The sequence below is a fragment of the Mastigoproctus giganteus genome, chromosome 10, assembly GCF_048544385.1.
Source record: "Mastigoproctus giganteus isolate SK-2022 chromosome 10, ASM4854438v1, whole genome shotgun sequence".
In the NCBI taxonomy this organism is placed as follows: Eukaryota; Metazoa; Arthropoda; class Arachnida; order Uropygi; family Thelyphonidae; genus Mastigoproctus; species Mastigoproctus giganteus.
The window spans coordinates 6,733,423-6,750,614 of record NC_143584.1 but is presented as its reverse complement, the minus strand read 5'-3'; the positions used below and the strand labels follow the sequence as shown (position 1 = coordinate 6,750,614).

At 36.4% G+C, this 17,192-nt stretch overlaps 1 protein-coding gene across 1 annotated transcript in view; it reads left to right on the top strand.

The window, feature by feature from the left end:
* The window catches only part of LOC150078657 (eukaryotic translation initiation factor 2-alpha kinase 1-like), a 176,936-nt gene that overhangs the window by 21,981 nt on the left and 137,763 nt on the right, over positions 1-17,192 (top strand). The window contains exon 3 of the mRNA XM_090382196.1: positions 3,614-3,691. Within this exon, the coding sequence (XP_090238322.1) occupies positions 3,614-3,691 (78 nt within the window). The remainder of the gene's footprint in view (positions 1-3,613; positions 3,692-17,192) is intronic.

Below are 17,192 nucleotides of genomic sequence, written 5' to 3'. Positions count from 1 at the left end.
CTGCCCCAATTATCTGAAGTTTCACATAAATAGTTAAAAATACAATGTACCCCCCCCCCCTTTACAATTAGTTCAAGGCGCCTCCGTAGCCAGGTGGGAAGGAGCAGCAGTGCGTAGCACATGCTTCTTGATTAGACCGGGGTTCGAGCCCGTCACCACCAAATACGGAGGATGCGGAGGAAAGGTCAGGGAATGACCACCGCATATCCCGGAGCAATATGGCCTTAGTTGCTAATCCTCCTAAAAACCAAACAACAACAACAGCAACAACAACAATTAGTTCACTGTACAATCAAATCACGTTATGATGAACTCACCATAGTAAAGTACCGTTCCCTATACAATGTGCAGTAAGTGCTGGTCATTGTGATCATGTTTGTGAATTGAATTTTAATTCTATTAAACAGCGATTCTAATTAGCAAAAATAGGAGGAATATTATCTGCAGGCTATAAAAGCAAAGATTAAGCACAAATTTACCCTTTATTACCTTACCAATTAAAAAATTAAATGATACATGAAAATCGGAATAATTAATATGTACGTATGAACTAGTTGACATTTCTGTTCACTGACATTTGTGGGTGGGGGGGTTAAAATTTAAAGCAGTAAAAAGATAAGCAATCAATAACAAAGAACACAGCACACACAAATTGCAAATAACACGATACACGCAAGTGAGAACCGAGTAACGAGTTACAAAGCTTTAAAAATAGGAATGAAGAGAAGATCTGAAAATTGATTTTTTTATATGATTGAAGATTTCATGGAAGTGTAAACACATTTTACCATAATAACCCACAGAATTCCAGCTGTCGGTATTATCGCAAATTCAGTAAGATCGAGTTTACTGTCCGTTTATGATAGATTTCACTAACAGAAAAACCCAATAAACAGGTGACTGCTGATTGTTTTTATTGTTTTATGGTTGTGACCTCCAGAATTTCGACCGAACCACGTGGTACCGTTGGAGACAATCGTAGGGTAATCCTAGTGTTGCGGTCTCCTGTCCCGATTAAACGGCATGCTGTCCCAATTAAACGAAGTAAACCCTGGCTATTTTCTTGATTGGTTTCTGTTTTTTAAGATTTGCCCCAAATAAATGGCTGCCCCGATTAACCGGTGGCCCAAATAACCGGAATCCACTGTACACACACACACACACACACACACACACGGATATATGCAGAGAGAGAGAGAGGATCGGATCTAACAGGCAGAAAATTGATTAGGGATGCCGCAAAATAAAATAAATTACTTAGGAGTGCCGTTATTAAAAAAAAGGTTGAAAACCACTGCATTGGGATCTCCTGTACGAGATTCCAACAGTAGTCTTTTTCCTGGTATCTTTTTTCCATTTGAGAAATGTCTTGAGAAACCTTTCACTGTGTTCATCAGAGACTGCTCCCAAGTTTTCAGGAAAAAAGTCTAAATGTTAATGTAGGAAATGAAACTTTAATGACTTGTTGCCTCCCAACTGTCTGTATGCTAATATTAGCTCATTCACAATTTCACTCTAACTTTGTGACTTCTCATTGCCTAGAAAGTTCCGGCAGATGTTTTCAAATGCATTCCAGGTTCTTATTTCTGTAGCATTTAATTTTTTAGTGATCAAATCAAACTGCTATTCCAAGATTTTTCATCTTGAAATAGCAGTTTGATTTGAGGATCCACAAAAATTTCCTCTTTTACCTTGGCCTCACTGAATAAATGCTCCAGAAATCTACCAAATGTTCTAGAAAAAAAAAAAAAAAAAATAGATGGAAAAGATGATTTAACCTACAATATTTGAAAACTGAGGTTAATGTGAACTTTTAAGCACGTATCTGAGTTTTTGAACATATTTCCTACGAGAATCTGTTGAAATTATTTCAGGGCGGAAATTAATGCCAACCAGTGTTATTAACTTAGGTTTAGATCAGTCACGGTTTTTGTGAAAGTTGCTGGCAGTCTGAATGCAAACTGCAATCCTCCAGTTGGTGATCCTTGGTTTAGAGTTTACTGAAATGATATACCCTTTATTCTTTTCAATGCCAATCTTTGTGGTTCATAATGAGATGAGGCCGCAGCAGATGAAATCCTTCCTTATTCTATTTTCAATAGAAGCTTTCTTATCTGACACAATCAGGACTGGACATTAGTCATTTAATCAAAAAAGTCAGTTGAAATGGGAATCATTAAAAAAAAAATTATTTTATTTTTTATTATTAATTACTTTATTATGTTATTTTATTTTTTATTAGTATTTACTTTATTATATTATTTTATTTTGAATTATATTTTCGCTTAAAATGTGTACATGTACATTCATTTACATAATATCATAATTTTTATTGCATAGTCCCTTCACTTTTTTATAAACATCACATTATTGACTGAATCAGGCTGTTTTTCAGCATTATGTAAAGGTGCATCTAGGGTGTTTTTTGGCTCTTGATTTGATTTTCTCTTTTCTTTTTCATAGTGGGAAGGAGCAGCAGTGTGTAGCACACGCTTCTTGATTAGACCGGGGTTCAAGCCCGTCACCACCAAATACGGAGGATGCGGAAAGGTCAGGGCATATCCACCGCACGTGGATATGCCCTGACCACCGCATATCCCAGAGCAATATGGCCTTAGTTGCTAATGCTCCTAAAAACCAAATAACAATCTTTTTCATACTAAATTTAGATGATCCTTCCATTTCTGTCATGGTATTATTTCTTCATCATCCGTAATTTAATTTTCCAACAAATTGTCACCATGAATCCATCATTGCATGTCCTGTTGCTCTAAATATTCAGAACTTTCAATTTCAAATACGGTACTAGTTCTTATTTTCATGTAAAAAAAAGTTATATTTAAAATCAGAAGTTTTCTTTTGAACACCACTTGGCTGCTCATTTAGATTTGATATGTTTATTCATTGTCTGGCACTTTGTTGCTAATCAAGGCTACCTGCTGCTGTCTAATGGTGTAACCAGATAGTTCTTAAACTAGTCACAACAGTGTCTTCAAGTTTTTAATAAATAAGAGATCCACCTACTGTGTGATGTTAGTTAATTAAAAATGATATTAGTTACTTTAAGTTGACATGAGGATAATGTAGTCATTTCTAAACAGCTGTAAGTCCAAGCTCTGTCACTGTAACAGGAGGGGCACATTATCACCAGCAGTAAAGACAGAAGAATGAACACAGTGAACATGATTTCTCTCAAGACTTTACCGTGATTTTGTAAAATTTCTTCAAAATATAAATGGAGTGTAGTATAAATTAAGTAAATTTGTGCTTTCTGCATGTAGCCTTCAGATGCATATTTTTTGAAATTAAGTTTTTAATTTCCTTTTGTTTTTAATGTTGCAACCTAAACATTTTAAATTTGTATACATTATTTTAGGTCAGAATTGCTTTGCAGGCTATAAGATCCACTTTCTTTGTAGAAGAAAATGGATCTTGTTGAGCTCCAATTCAGTTGTCAGTAAATCCTTGGCAACCAGATAGCGATAATTATCAAGTAGTATTTACGAGTAGTATTTCCTCATAAATTATAATTCTCATATAAAATGTAGGTGTCTGAATAATTCTTCCTCCATAAAATTATTATGCAGGAATTTTATTTCCTGTTATTTTTTAGGCAGAGAAAATCGAAGGCTGAGATTTTCCAGACCTCATATTGCAACCCGGACAAGATTTGATGGTTATTCTGGAATAGGTAAGGTTACAAGTACATTTGAGAACTAGAATTTATCTTAAAATAACAATCAGTATCATATTCTATGTGTGTTTTGTATTTATCATCAGTTAAATTGACAACTCTATGTTGAGGTGGTGGGGACACACGCACAGAAGGTAGTTTTAGCCTTTATTGGAGTAAGGTATGAGTATAGTCATTGATTACCATATAAAAAAAACCTTCAGCATCTTAAGATGGTTTCCAATAATACATACACCAGCACCCTAATTGATAACCTCAAGGATCAGGTCAATACCCATCAATAGTTAAGTTGAATCAAGAAATCCAGTCAAACAGGACAGGCTGCCTTAAATTATTTACAAAAGAAGATTCCCAAAATGTTTTGATAAGTAGCAGGCATGATGGAACCAGTGTGTGATTGCAGAAGAAGAAGATTATATTGAAGAATATTAATAAAGTAAACATTTGTCATAGAATAAAATTACTGTTTTGACACATGCACTGAGCTTTTTGATCAAACCTTGTATTTAACATAAATAAAATGACAAAAGCAAACATCCTATCACTATTCAAAGAAATGTTCACTTAGGCACTCATGTGAAAAGTACTGCCTGTATCAGTATTATTGAAGGTTAATAAACAAAAAAAAGTACAAACACCCCAATCTTGGTCCAGTAACTTTCGAACCAGACCATTACTGGATTTTGGAATTGAATGCTGTCAACAGTTTTATCACTGCACAACATAATGCCATAGCATACCACATTGTACTATGTTGTACTGTACTTCACTTTGATTTTACTGCCTGATAATATACAGGGTGTCTGAAAAATAATGGTGTGTTTTGTGAAAGTCTGTTTTCAGAAATATGAAATGCATCCTATTAAATGTATGCCTACCCTTGCAAACTCAAATAATTACACTGGTGGCCACCAGGTGTACTAGTGGATGCTAAGTGTTTCATCACACTGCTGCATAGTAACAACAGTCCATATTTAATCATAAAGTCACCTAATCATGTTTACTCTGAAGGAAAAAGTGCATTGTTATTTTGTTTTTACTGAGCATAAAATCAGTTATTGTTTTTGGGGGGAGCATTAAGATTTACTAAAGACTCACCACATGACAGCAACATTAGACAATGATTTCACCAATTTGAAGAAACTGGTAGTATTTTAAAAGACAAGAAGAGGAAGGCCAAAAACATCAGAAAAACTGTGGAAGCCTATTTGTAGCCCTGAAAAATCAGTTTGTTGTTTTAATTTAGAATTACAGGTTCCAAAATCAACACTCCATGTCCTGTTATGTAAATGGCCTCAGTTGCACACATACGAAATTCAGTTGTTTCATGGAGTTGTTGCATGAAATTAAACCAAATGACAGACCATAATGTGGAATTTGCCAGTGTAATTTTAAATCATCTATATGATGAAGAACATTTTTTAAACACCATCATATTTACTGAGAAAGCTACATTTCATATCAGTGGTCAGGTAAACCATCATAATTACCAAATATGGGGGTTAGAAAATCAAAATGTGGTTCAAGAACATATTTGTGATAGACCTAAAGTGAATGTTTCGTCTAGTGTATGAACACACGCTTGGCACATATATATAGGTACACTGCATTGATGTAGATGGTAATTCAATGTCTGTATGGATAAATGAGTTTCCTAACGTGTGATTGCATCTTTGGACCATTTTTCTTGGTTGAAAACAATTTACAGGCAAGTGTACCTGGACCTACTGGAAGGACTTCACAAACACAATAATTTTCCAGCAAGGCGGTGCACTTCCACATTTCTCAGAAGTTATGAAAATTCTCAGTGCAAGGTTTCCTGGAAGATGGATTAGCAGGGATGGTCCAATTGAATGCCAACTAGAAAGTGATTTAACACTCCTTGATTTTTCTCCTCTTTTAGGGGTTTGCAGTTATTATGCACAAAAATTTTAGATCTGATTCATTTGAAAGTAAGAATAGCAGAGGCCATTCAGCAGGTTACACTAGTACAGCTGAAGCATATATGGCAAGAAGTGGAATATCGGTTAAAAATTCCACTTGTTATACTGGTTTTTTAATTATGTAAGTAAAATTAAAAATAATATCCATTTCTTGAAAATATTTCTTATTATTCAAAATATAGGCTTTTAAGGTCCAGCCATTATTTTTTGGACATCCTGCATATAAAATTAAATGAACAGTGCATCAGTGATAATGGAAAGAAGATGCATTGCATACCACTTCTTAGCAAAGGTTCAAAAATCAGGATATTATTGTATAAATATACATGAGCAACATAAATAAACATGGGAAACATATGAACTTATATAAATTATATGGTAGTGATAATGTATTAAAATATTCGGTGAAAGTAAAGAAAACCCACCTTTACTGGAAAGTAAGAAATAACAAATGCGATTATATGGTGAGCAGACGTGCCTATTGCAGCTCTTCATAGTGACAGCAAAGAAGTATAGATAAGAGAGGATTAGTGAAGTAGAGCAAGGTTTCAAAGGTTATTTAGCATGTTGTAAAGTTTATTTTCATAATTTTTTTTCTTGTAGTAGTTTGATTTTTTTTTTTTTTTTAATATTAGATAGTATGAACCAGAGCTGTAATGCTGAATATGTTCTACGTTGATATCAACATTTGTAAAATAATAAGAGAAAGTTTCCCTCAGTATATAGTACGTAGAACACTTCCGTATGATACTCTTCAGAAATTAAAACGAAAAAATTGAAAAACTTACATTAGAGTAACAAATAATTTAAAAAATAATTAAACACAATAAAACTCAATTTAACACAATTAAAAATAAAAAAATTAATTAAAAGAATTTAACGAAAAAATTGCAAAACGATTTTCCTTCCTGAAGCTGACAACGTTTTTCGACTGTATGTTGTGATCACAGGAATGAAAATTACCAAATAGGGGCGAGTATGAAACTTAAATAGGGAATTTTTTGTCTTTGCGCATAAAAGCCCACGAATCGGAGATGAGATATGGCCGAGAATATTAACAGAATTTTTGTGTAATTTAATTTCTATGGTTTCTGCAATACGTTGGACACTTAAGTATTTTGGCCTCGTTAAATAAAAAAGTATGTTTTTCGTTAACAGCGTGAAAGGCTTATTCTGACGCTGCTAAATGAGAAGCACGAACTGAGGTCGCATGTTAATTAACATGAATATTCAAAAGAAAATGCGTCGAACCTTGGTAAGACAAGTCGCAATCACCGCAAGAAATGTTGTATACCAGGTCATTAACTTGTGTTGCGAACCAGGAAAGGACTGAGCGATTGTTCAGTATAGTGTGTAATTTCCGTATTGGCCTGGCCACTTTTAAATTTGGTATATTTAAAGAATCTCTTTAGCTGTTTGTGCCACTGTACAACATATGGGACAGAAATAAAAGTATTTTTTGATATTGCTATTGTTGGTTGGTGTAGTATTTTGTATTCTATCCTAATTCGGTTTATTGTAGCAAGGGGATAACCCTTGCTACAATAAACTGTTTAAGAATCTGCTGGTTAATATTTGTATTTCTGAGCCCAAAACAAATTCCGTCGTTGAATATTTGTAGACATTTAGAAATTGATTAAAGATATCAATCTTTTTGTAGGTGAACGGGTGATAGCTGTTATAATATAGAAGCATACCTGTGTTTGTAGGGTTTCGATAGATGTTAAATTGGATTTTATTCGAGTTCCGAGTAAGCGTGAAATTTAGAAAATTTAATGACTTTGTAACCGTATCCTCCTTTTCCAATGTAAATTTTAGTCTAGAATGAACATTATTAAACGAATGTAAAATGTCTTGGATAGTACTACTATTAGTAATAACTAGAACATCGTCTAAATACCTCCCATAGTATGTGATACGGGGTCGAAAAGGTGTCAAATGTGTATGCTCAATCGTTGAGAGATAGATCTCTAATATTAAGCTGCTCAGGCTCAATCCCATTGGCAAACCAAATATTTGTTTATACACTTTGTCTCGAGAGGTGATATAGTTGGCCTCAACTAACAGTTTAATTAAGTGAAAAATTTCCTTAATGGGAAGCTTCGTATAATTAATCGGTATCAAGTTATTATTTAACATATATCTAATGTGTATTCAACGTTTACATTCATATATAATGAGGTAATGTGTAGTGAGAATAAATTGTCATTGTCGCTAAGTCTACAGTCCTTAAGGTTATTAAATAATGTATCTTAGTTCTTAATCTCAAATTGTATTGCCTGCCTAAAGGGTTTTATAATGCTATATACATGTGTGGCCAAGGATGAAAATGCCGAGTTTCTGTAAGAAACAATAGGCGAGTAGGAAATCCAGTCTTGTGTAATTTTACCTGACCGAAAAGTGCAGGAATATTGTATGTTCTGGCCTTCAATTCCTTTAACTGAGCCATACGTGGTTAACGTTTTATTGTATTGATTGACTAAATTGGTTGACTGGGTCTACTTCAAGATAAATGGAGGTATCTGAAACAACTGATTCTAACTTATTAATATAATCAGGTTTATCAAGTATTACCACTATATCTCCTTTATCTGCCCTCTGTATAATAATTTCTTTATTTTCCTGAAGTTCACGTAAAGCTGAATTGTCGTGTATTCAATTTAGGAAGTCACGTTTCTTTTACATTACGAAGTCCAAATTCAGTAACAGTTACGCACTGTTTTTTAGGTAGTTTTCGAGGTGGTAAATTATAATTTAATCCTTTGGATAAAAGTGAAATCTGGTCCTGCGATAGTGTATACGAGGAAAGATTTGTAACCTGTTGATATGTCGGTTCTTTGAATGCTAAGCAACGGGGTGTTCGCGAACTAGCTGACGAATTCTGTGGTAGCATGTTGTGTGTATGCAGGGGGGGGGATTGTCACCTAACTTGTATGCACTTGGTCACAAGCCCGCAACAATTTGTTAGAATTTGTATGAACGTGTCTTGACCTTCCCGATAATGTTTGTAATTTGTTAACTTGTCTGTTTTTTATATCTGAGGCCTGAGTTTCCCATCGCAAATCTATGGAGGTCTTCAATACAGACCAATCCTTAGGATGTAGATAATTTTTTAATTTATCATGAAGCTTTCTAACCCGGGAAAGGTATTTTAGTTTATTAGAATATCGAGATTTTAAGGCAAGTTTAACGATATTATGTGATGTGGCAAGTGCTAGTTGTTTTATGCCAAAATTTTTTGATTTAAATTAATCCTAACAAACTTCGGAACAATGTTGTTTTGAAGGCAATATTTTAGAAACGAAATATGGTAACTTTGGGCCAAGTATCTTAGTGTTAATTTAACGTAATTTTGCACCAAGCTTTTCAAAAAAATCCCCCATAATTATGTGTATCGATAGGTATTTAAGTTTCATACTCACCCCTATTCAGTAATTTTCATTCCTGTGATCACGACATACGGTCAAAGCGTTGTCAGCTTCAGGAAGGAAAATGGTTTTGCAATTTTTTCATTAAATTCTTTTAACTAATTTTCTTATTTTTAATTGTGTTAAATTGATTTTTAATTGTATTAAATTGAGTTTTATTGTGTTTAATTATTTTTTAAATTATTTGTTACTCTAATGTAAGTTTTTTGATTTTTTCGTTTTCATTTCTGGAGAGTATCATACGGAAGTGTTCTACGTACTATATTGAGGTAAACTTCTCTTATTATTTTACAAATTTTTTTTAATATTATAAATATAATTTTTGAAAGTTTCTTTTATTAATAATTAGTAAATTTTATAACAGTTATTACAAGATCTGCAGCACCTCCGTATCTAAGTGGGCTGGAGCAGCAGTGCGTAGCACACGCTTCTTGATTAGACTGGGGTTCGAGCCCATGACCATCAAATACGGAGAATGCAGAAAGGTCAGGGAATGACCACCGCATATCCCCGGAGCAATATGGCCTTAGTTGCTAATGCTCCTAAAAACCAAATAACAAACAAACAAGATCTGCCTTGTTTGAATGCACCAAAGTTGAAATTTGGTGCATTGCTACAACAATTTGAGTCACTGAAAAAACAGGTGCTTGCCCTTGAAAATAATGTATCTGGGAGCTCGTCAGGGACTCAAGACTCTAGTAACCCACCAAGTGATGCACTCCCGATTTGGGCCCCAGAACAGAATAACCAAGTGCAAACTACTCTGGTTCAAAAGGACTTAGTTTTATTAGGAGACTCCATTGTCAGGGAAATATTTTTTGTAATAAGGATAGGTGAACTAGAACCAGGGTATGTCTGCCAGGAGCAACTATTAATGATGTCACCAACAGACTGTCAGATTTTAAAGGGGATAAAGAGAATATTATTATTCATGTGGGGAACTAATGACATTAAGCATACACAATCTGTTAGACAAATATAGAACTATGCTGGAGAAATGCCGTGAGTTAGGTCACAATGTCTATGTGTCTGAATTCTGCCCAGGTATGATAGTACGGATTATATGCTGAAAGTCTTGTGGATTAACTCAAGACTTGAAGGATTCTGCAAGGCTTTTGGGGGAAATTTTCTATCAGCTTGGCCCCCACTTTAGGTAGAAGGAATCTGACATCTGACAGATGCCTGAGCACGATGAAAGCTTTCCTGGATTCAGACATTTCGCATACTAGTATAGAATCTGTATAGTGTGAGATAGCTGGAAGCAAAGGTATAATGGGGTGGAAGTAAACTACAGGCCAGATGATTGTGAAGCTTAGGATGAGAGCCTCTACATGCAAATGGAATGGGCAAGTATGGTCAATGTCTTATTATAGGTGATTTTAATTTGCCTCTAATAGGTTGGAGCAAATGGGAAGGAAACTCCACATGGGGGACAAAGCTTTTAAATCAACTAGATGATTGCTATTTGTATCAACATGTCAGGGAAAGTACTAGGGAAAAGAATACTCTAGACCTCATCATTGCCCACAAACCAGATGACATAATAGGGCTGACAGTTCAGGAACCAGTAAAAGTGATCATGGCATTCTACGGTGGATGATGGAGAGAGAGAGAGAGAGAGAGAGAGAGAGAGAGAGAGAGAGAGAGAGAGAGAGAGCAGTAGTTAAAGGCAAAGGAATGGGTTATAATCAGGAAAGAAAATTTCAATTGCTTAAGATGCTACACGGCCTCTATTAACTGGGTAGATATCTCACAGAGAGCAAATACAATTCCAATTTGGATGATTAATGAATTTGCCAGATTAATTGAGCAGAAAAAGATAGAATGGAAAAGTTACAGAACAATAAAAAGTACCGAAGCCTATAACAGCTACAAATTGATCTGTAATAGTGCCACAGAAAAGTTTAGGCTAGCAAAGGCAGATTATGAGAAATCGCTGGCAAAGAGAGCAAAGAAGGGGGGATAAGGAATTCTTCACATATATAAATGCAAAGAAAAGAAGAACAAACCAGATCGGATCCTTATGTAATGGACGTGGGATAGTATTAGATACCCCAGCTGAAGTTGCAGATGAACTCAACAGTTACTTTGCATCGACATTTATAGAAGAAAACCCCTTTATGTCAATGAAAAATTATGGGAGTGAAGTTGAAAAAATGTAATTAATTATGTTGAAATTTCACATGTTTATTTAATGAAAAAACTTTTGAGCTTACAGTCCGGTAAGGCTTCTAGAGTTGATGCATACCCTATAACCTTAAGGGAGGCAGCAAGTGAGTGCATTGAACCACTGAGACTAATTATGAGAGCATCACTTGCTACTTGTGAGCGATTCCGTTGGATTGGAAAAGTGCCAATGTGTCTCCAATACATAAGGACGGTTCTAAGAGTGAAGTGGGAAATTACCTGCCGGTTAGTCTAACTTCAGTAGTGGGGGAAACTCATGGAGACAATGATCAAAAGTGGAATTCAGGATCATTTAGATAGAAATGAAATTCTGAAGGATATTCAGCATGGTTTTGTAAAGGGAAAACCATGTTTAACTAATCTGATGAGCTATTTTTGACGGGGTCACTCAAGAGCTGGACTTAGAGAATAATTTTGACATTGTTTATTTGGATTTCAGCAAAGCATTTGACTCAGTCACACATGAGCAGTTACTTTATAAGCTGGAATAGGTTAGAATCACAGGGAAAATCCTTAGATGGATAGCTGAATGGATGGCTTCAGGGCTGGAGGCAGAGGATTGTGATAAATGGTTATTCCTCGGATTGGGTTGATGTAAGAAGTGGGGTTCCCCAAGGATCAGTATTAGATTTTCATAAATGACATTGATGAAGGGATATAGGGCGTGATGTCTAAATTTGCAGATGATGTAAAGATTGGTAGAGTAGTTAATGATCACCACCAAGCAGCACTTCTTCAGAGTGACATAGATAGACTTCAGAAATAGTCAGAAAAATGGCAGCTATGCTTTAATCCAGCAAAGTCTAAGCTATTTCACCTAGGGAACAGTAACCCTAAGATAACTTATACACTTGGCAGAGTTGAACTAAAGCCAGTAGTGGAGCAAAGGGACTTGGGTATTACAATACGGTCAGACATGAAGTTCTCCAAGCATTGTAGAATGGTTGCAAGGAAGGCCCATGGTGTTCTATCAATGATTTATCGAACAATTGCGGGTAGAGATAAGGATATCATAATCCCATTATATAAAGCTATTGTTAGACCACACTTGGAATAATGTGTTCAAGTATGGAGACCGCACCTAAAGAAAGACAGGGAAGGAAAGACTTTGAATGTGAGGAAAGACTGAATATGTGAGTTGCAGACCTTGGAAACTAGGTACCTTAGAGGGAACTTGATTGAGATGTTTAAGGCTCTGAGAGGCATAAGCAAAATGAATAAGGATGAAATTTTCATGGTTATAAATGATTCTAGAACATTTCTAGCCGTAATTTCAAGTTACTGGGGGAGACGTTTAGACTGGATTCAGGAAGTTTTATTTTAGCCAGCGAGTTATAAATTACTGGAATATGTTACCTATATCAGGATTAATGTCCAAGTTTGCAGATGATACAAAAGTTGGCAGGGTTGTTAATGACAGTAAAGACAGTATACTACTGCAACGGGATCTAGAAAAGTAACATTGACAAATGCAAAGTACTGCATATGGGTAGCAGTAACCCAAGAGAAACATACCAACTGTGTGGTACTACCCTCGGGAGGTGGAGAATGAAAAAGACCTGGAGGTAATTGTGCAAGCAGATGTATTCTCTGAATAGTGCAGACGGGCTGCCAGAGCAGGTCATGGAGTTTTGTCAATGATATATAGGAATTTTGCTAGCAGAGACAAGGAGGTGATTATCCCTTTGTATAAGGCTTAATGATCTTGATAAAACACCTCCCACCATTCCCAGCATGTTCCATTCAATGCCTCCTGTGGTCTTCCATTAAAAGGATGTCAGAAGGATTTTGACAAATCTTGATGCTAACAAAGCTCCAGGTCCTGATGGTATTTCTCCACTTGTTCTCAAAACATGCGCTCCTGAACTTAATCCTGTCCTTAGCCGCCTTTTTTTCCAAGCAGAAGGAAAAACCCAAAGATGTTTTTCCTTCTTCTTGGAAATTTGCTCATAGTAAGCCAGTTCCTAAAAAGGGTAGCAAATCCCTCCCATCCAAATATCATCGCATTGCACTTACTTCTACTCTTTCTAAAGTAAGTAATGGAGAAATCAGTTAGCATTAGCATTAGTTGAGGCATATGATGCAAGAAAGCAAACTTATAGAGCATCAGCCAAAAAAAAAAAAAAAAAAAATTTCCCTTCCCATTCCACCCATCCAGTCACTCCAAACGTTTGTCTAGTTCAGCCTTAAATTTATTTAAGGTCAATATTTATCGACTTCCACAACAACAGATGGAAGTCTGTTCCAACAATCAACTACCCACTGGCTAAAGGCAAACTTCTGCACATCTGTTCTACAACTGTTTTTCCTCAATTTGAATCTATGCCCACTGAGGTGCTTAGTCTGAGCAAGCAGAAGTATCCCATCAGCATTGAGCCTGCTCAAACCATTCAAAGCCTTATACACCTCAATCAGATCACCTTGCAGGTGCCTAGTCTCCAGATGCTGCAACTTGCAGAACTTAAGCCTTTCTTCATAAGTGCACCTCTTTTTTCCTCTGACCAATCTTTTTACCCTTCTTTGTACTCATTCTAGTAACTCTACATCTTTCCTTAAATGAGGCCTCCAAACCTGTATACAGTACTCAAGATGTGGCCTGACTATTGCCTTATACAAAGGTATAATCACCTCCTTGTCTCTGCTAGTAAAATTACTATATATCATTGACAAAACTCCACGACCTGCTTTGGCATCTGTCTGCACTGCTCAGAGAACTTCATATCCAACTGCACAATTATCCCCAGGTCTTTTTCATTCTCCACCTCCCTGAGTGTAGTACCACACAATTGGCATGTTTGTCTTGGGTTACTGCTACCCATATGCAGTAATTTGCATTGGTCAATATTAAACTTCAGTTGCTACTTCTCAGCCCATGTACCTAACATTTCTAGATCCTGTTGTAGTAGCATTAACAACCCTGCCAACCTTTCTTTGTATCATCTGAAAACTTGGACAAACTGATATATATATATATATATATATATATATATATATATATATATATATATATATATATATACCTTCATTGATATCATTATAAATGCACAAAATAACAATGGGCCCAGCACTGAACCCTGGGGTACTCCATTAATAACATTAGTCCACATAGAGCAGTGTCCATTGATTACTACTCTCTGCTGTCTCCCACTCAACCATCCCTTTAAAAATTGCAGCAACTTGCCCTTAATGCCATCCCGGTCCAATTTGTACAGCAGTCTTCTATGTGCAACAGTATCAAAAGCTTTCCTGAAATCCAAGTATGTGATATCAAAATTATTTTTTGCATCCAGTTCCTTTGTGACCACATCATAGTATCCAGTCAAATTGGTCAGACAAGACTTCCCCTTAACAAACCAATGCGTGTCTGAACTATTACCACAGTCTTGTCTAGGTGATACTGCATCACTTCTTTAACCAGTGACTCCATTAATTTCACCGGAACAGAAGTTAAGCTAACAGGTTTATAATTATTTGCATCACCTTTTGAACCCCATTTGTGAATTGCAGATACATTTGCACATCTCCAGTCTATGGGGACCTCCCCTGAATCAAAGGATGCTCTCATAATTATGGCCAGGCATAGCTGTCTCCTTCGATATTACTTGATAGATTCCATCTGTCCCAGGTGCCTTTTTTATGTTGAACTTCAGCAATTTGTCCTCCAATTTCCTCTCCTTTATTACAAAATCATTTAGCTCCCTGTTAGAGTCTAGTAAACTTCTGTCCTCCCCTTCCTTACAGAATTCCTCATGTGTGAATGTAGATGCAAAATACACATTGAGTTTATCAGCTATCTGAGCAAGAACATCAACAGTCGAACCACCAACATCAAGTGGACCAATCTGATTCATCCCCTTCCTTCTAGAATTTACATAAGTAAAGAAGTCTTTGTTGTTTTCTTTGCATCCTTTGCCAAGGATTTATCATACTCTGCCTTCGCTTGCACAACCTCCTTTGTGACTAGTTTATACCTGCTGTAGACTTCTGTGTCACCTGCTAATTTATATGCATCCCACAGATTTTTCTTCTCTGCCACGAGCCTCGTTAGTTCATCTGACCTCCATTTAGGCCTAAATCTTGAACAGTATTTCTTAGTTTGTATGAAAAGCCTAGTAGCTTCCAATGATTAATTCTCTGATGGCCTCCCATTAACATCATCAGTTGATCCCACTGTACAGAATTCAAAAACTGCCTGAGACTACTGCAGTCACCTTTATGAAAACAAAAACCCTTCCCTTTACCCTTGATGGTAGTTACATCTTTAAGTAAATCCCACATCAGTAGATTGTGATCACTGTCACCTAGTAGTTCCTTTCTTTGGAAATTCCTAATGCATGCATCATCTCTGCTGATAATCAGATCAAGAGTATTATCTCCTCTGGTTGCCCCGCAAACATGCTGCTGTAGAAAACAATCCTCTAATAAATCCACAATTAACTGCCAACTCTTAAACTTAGAAACCTCTCTGATCAATGATCGCCAGTATGGATTCTGTCAGAGTCAATTCACTGGTGATATTCTGGCTTATGTTACCTATTTATGGAACAAATTTAATGGAAAAGTTCGGTGAAACACAAGCAGTTGCGTTTGACATCACAAAGGCTTTTGATCATGTTTTAGCCTAAAGGTCTTCTAAACAAGCTTCCATCTTATGGTTTGCCAACTATTTTTTGTAATTGGTTATCCAGTTTTCTCTCTGACCGCTCACTCAAGGTGATGGTAGATTGCTCTCTGTCTTCTAACTTCTTCACTAATGCTGTTGTCCCCCAAGGTTTTGTTCTTTCCCCCACTCTTTTCCTCTTGTATATAATGACCTTCTTCCATTGACTGGGAATCCTATCCATAGTTTTGTCGATGATAGCACATCGCATTCCACTTTCTAGTTTGAGAAAACTTGCCCTGCTCAATCAGCTTCAACTTCTCGAATATCTGCTTCCAATTCCTTAAATGCCGATCTCCAGTAGGGCAGAGACAACCTAGTTGATTTCAATCTTTCTAAATCTCAGCCCAGTCTTATATCTGGCAAAAAGGATTCTTCTGCTCCCATGCATATCTTTGGTGACACTCCGATTTCTAGGCAAGGTCATATATCTCTTTTGGGGATTACCCTGACTTCTAATATCTCTTTTGGTACAAGCACATTACAAATATTGCTTCCTCTGCATCTAAAAAGATTCCATTCAGAAGAGGGCAGTGAGGCTAATTAATGACTCATCTCTAACAGAGGCTCTCCACTCTCTGTCTCATAGACATACTGTTTCTGCTGCATGCCTTTTCTACAGATACTTCCATGGGCACTGTTCTTCTGAATTGGCTTCTATAATTCCCACTCTCTCTCTCTCTCTCTCTCTCTCTCTCTCTCTTTCGAAACAGTCTGAACACGTGCTGCCACCAACCAACATTCATTTACTATCCAACTTCAAACTTACAGAACCAGCTTTTCATCTTTCTTGTTTATTCGTTCAGCTGCCTTTTTCTGGAACAACCTTCCTTCATACATTATTTCCTGAAAATTACAGTCTTCAGAAGTTCAAGTCTAATGTCAACAAATATGCCGACCAGGCTAGCCAGGTGGGTAAAGTGCCTGCCTGCTAACCCAAAGGTCGTGGGTTCGATTCCCGCCTCGGGCTTGGATCAAAGTACTGCAAAAACCTTGGGAGGTGCATTATGGCCACAGAAGCCTATGCGCCAACAACTACAAAAAAAAAAAAGAAAAAAAAGAGTCAACAAATATCTTCTTTCGTCTTCTCAACCTCCAACCCAAGCATGGTACTAAGTACTCTAGGTTCTAATACCTCTCGTGTTTGGGGTTTTCATTAAAAAAAAAAAGGCAGTGGTCAGCCCACATCTTGAGTACTGTGTACAGGTCTGGAGGTTCCATTTTAGAAAGGATGTAGAGTTGCTAAAACAAGTACTGAGAAGGGCTACAAGATTGGTGAG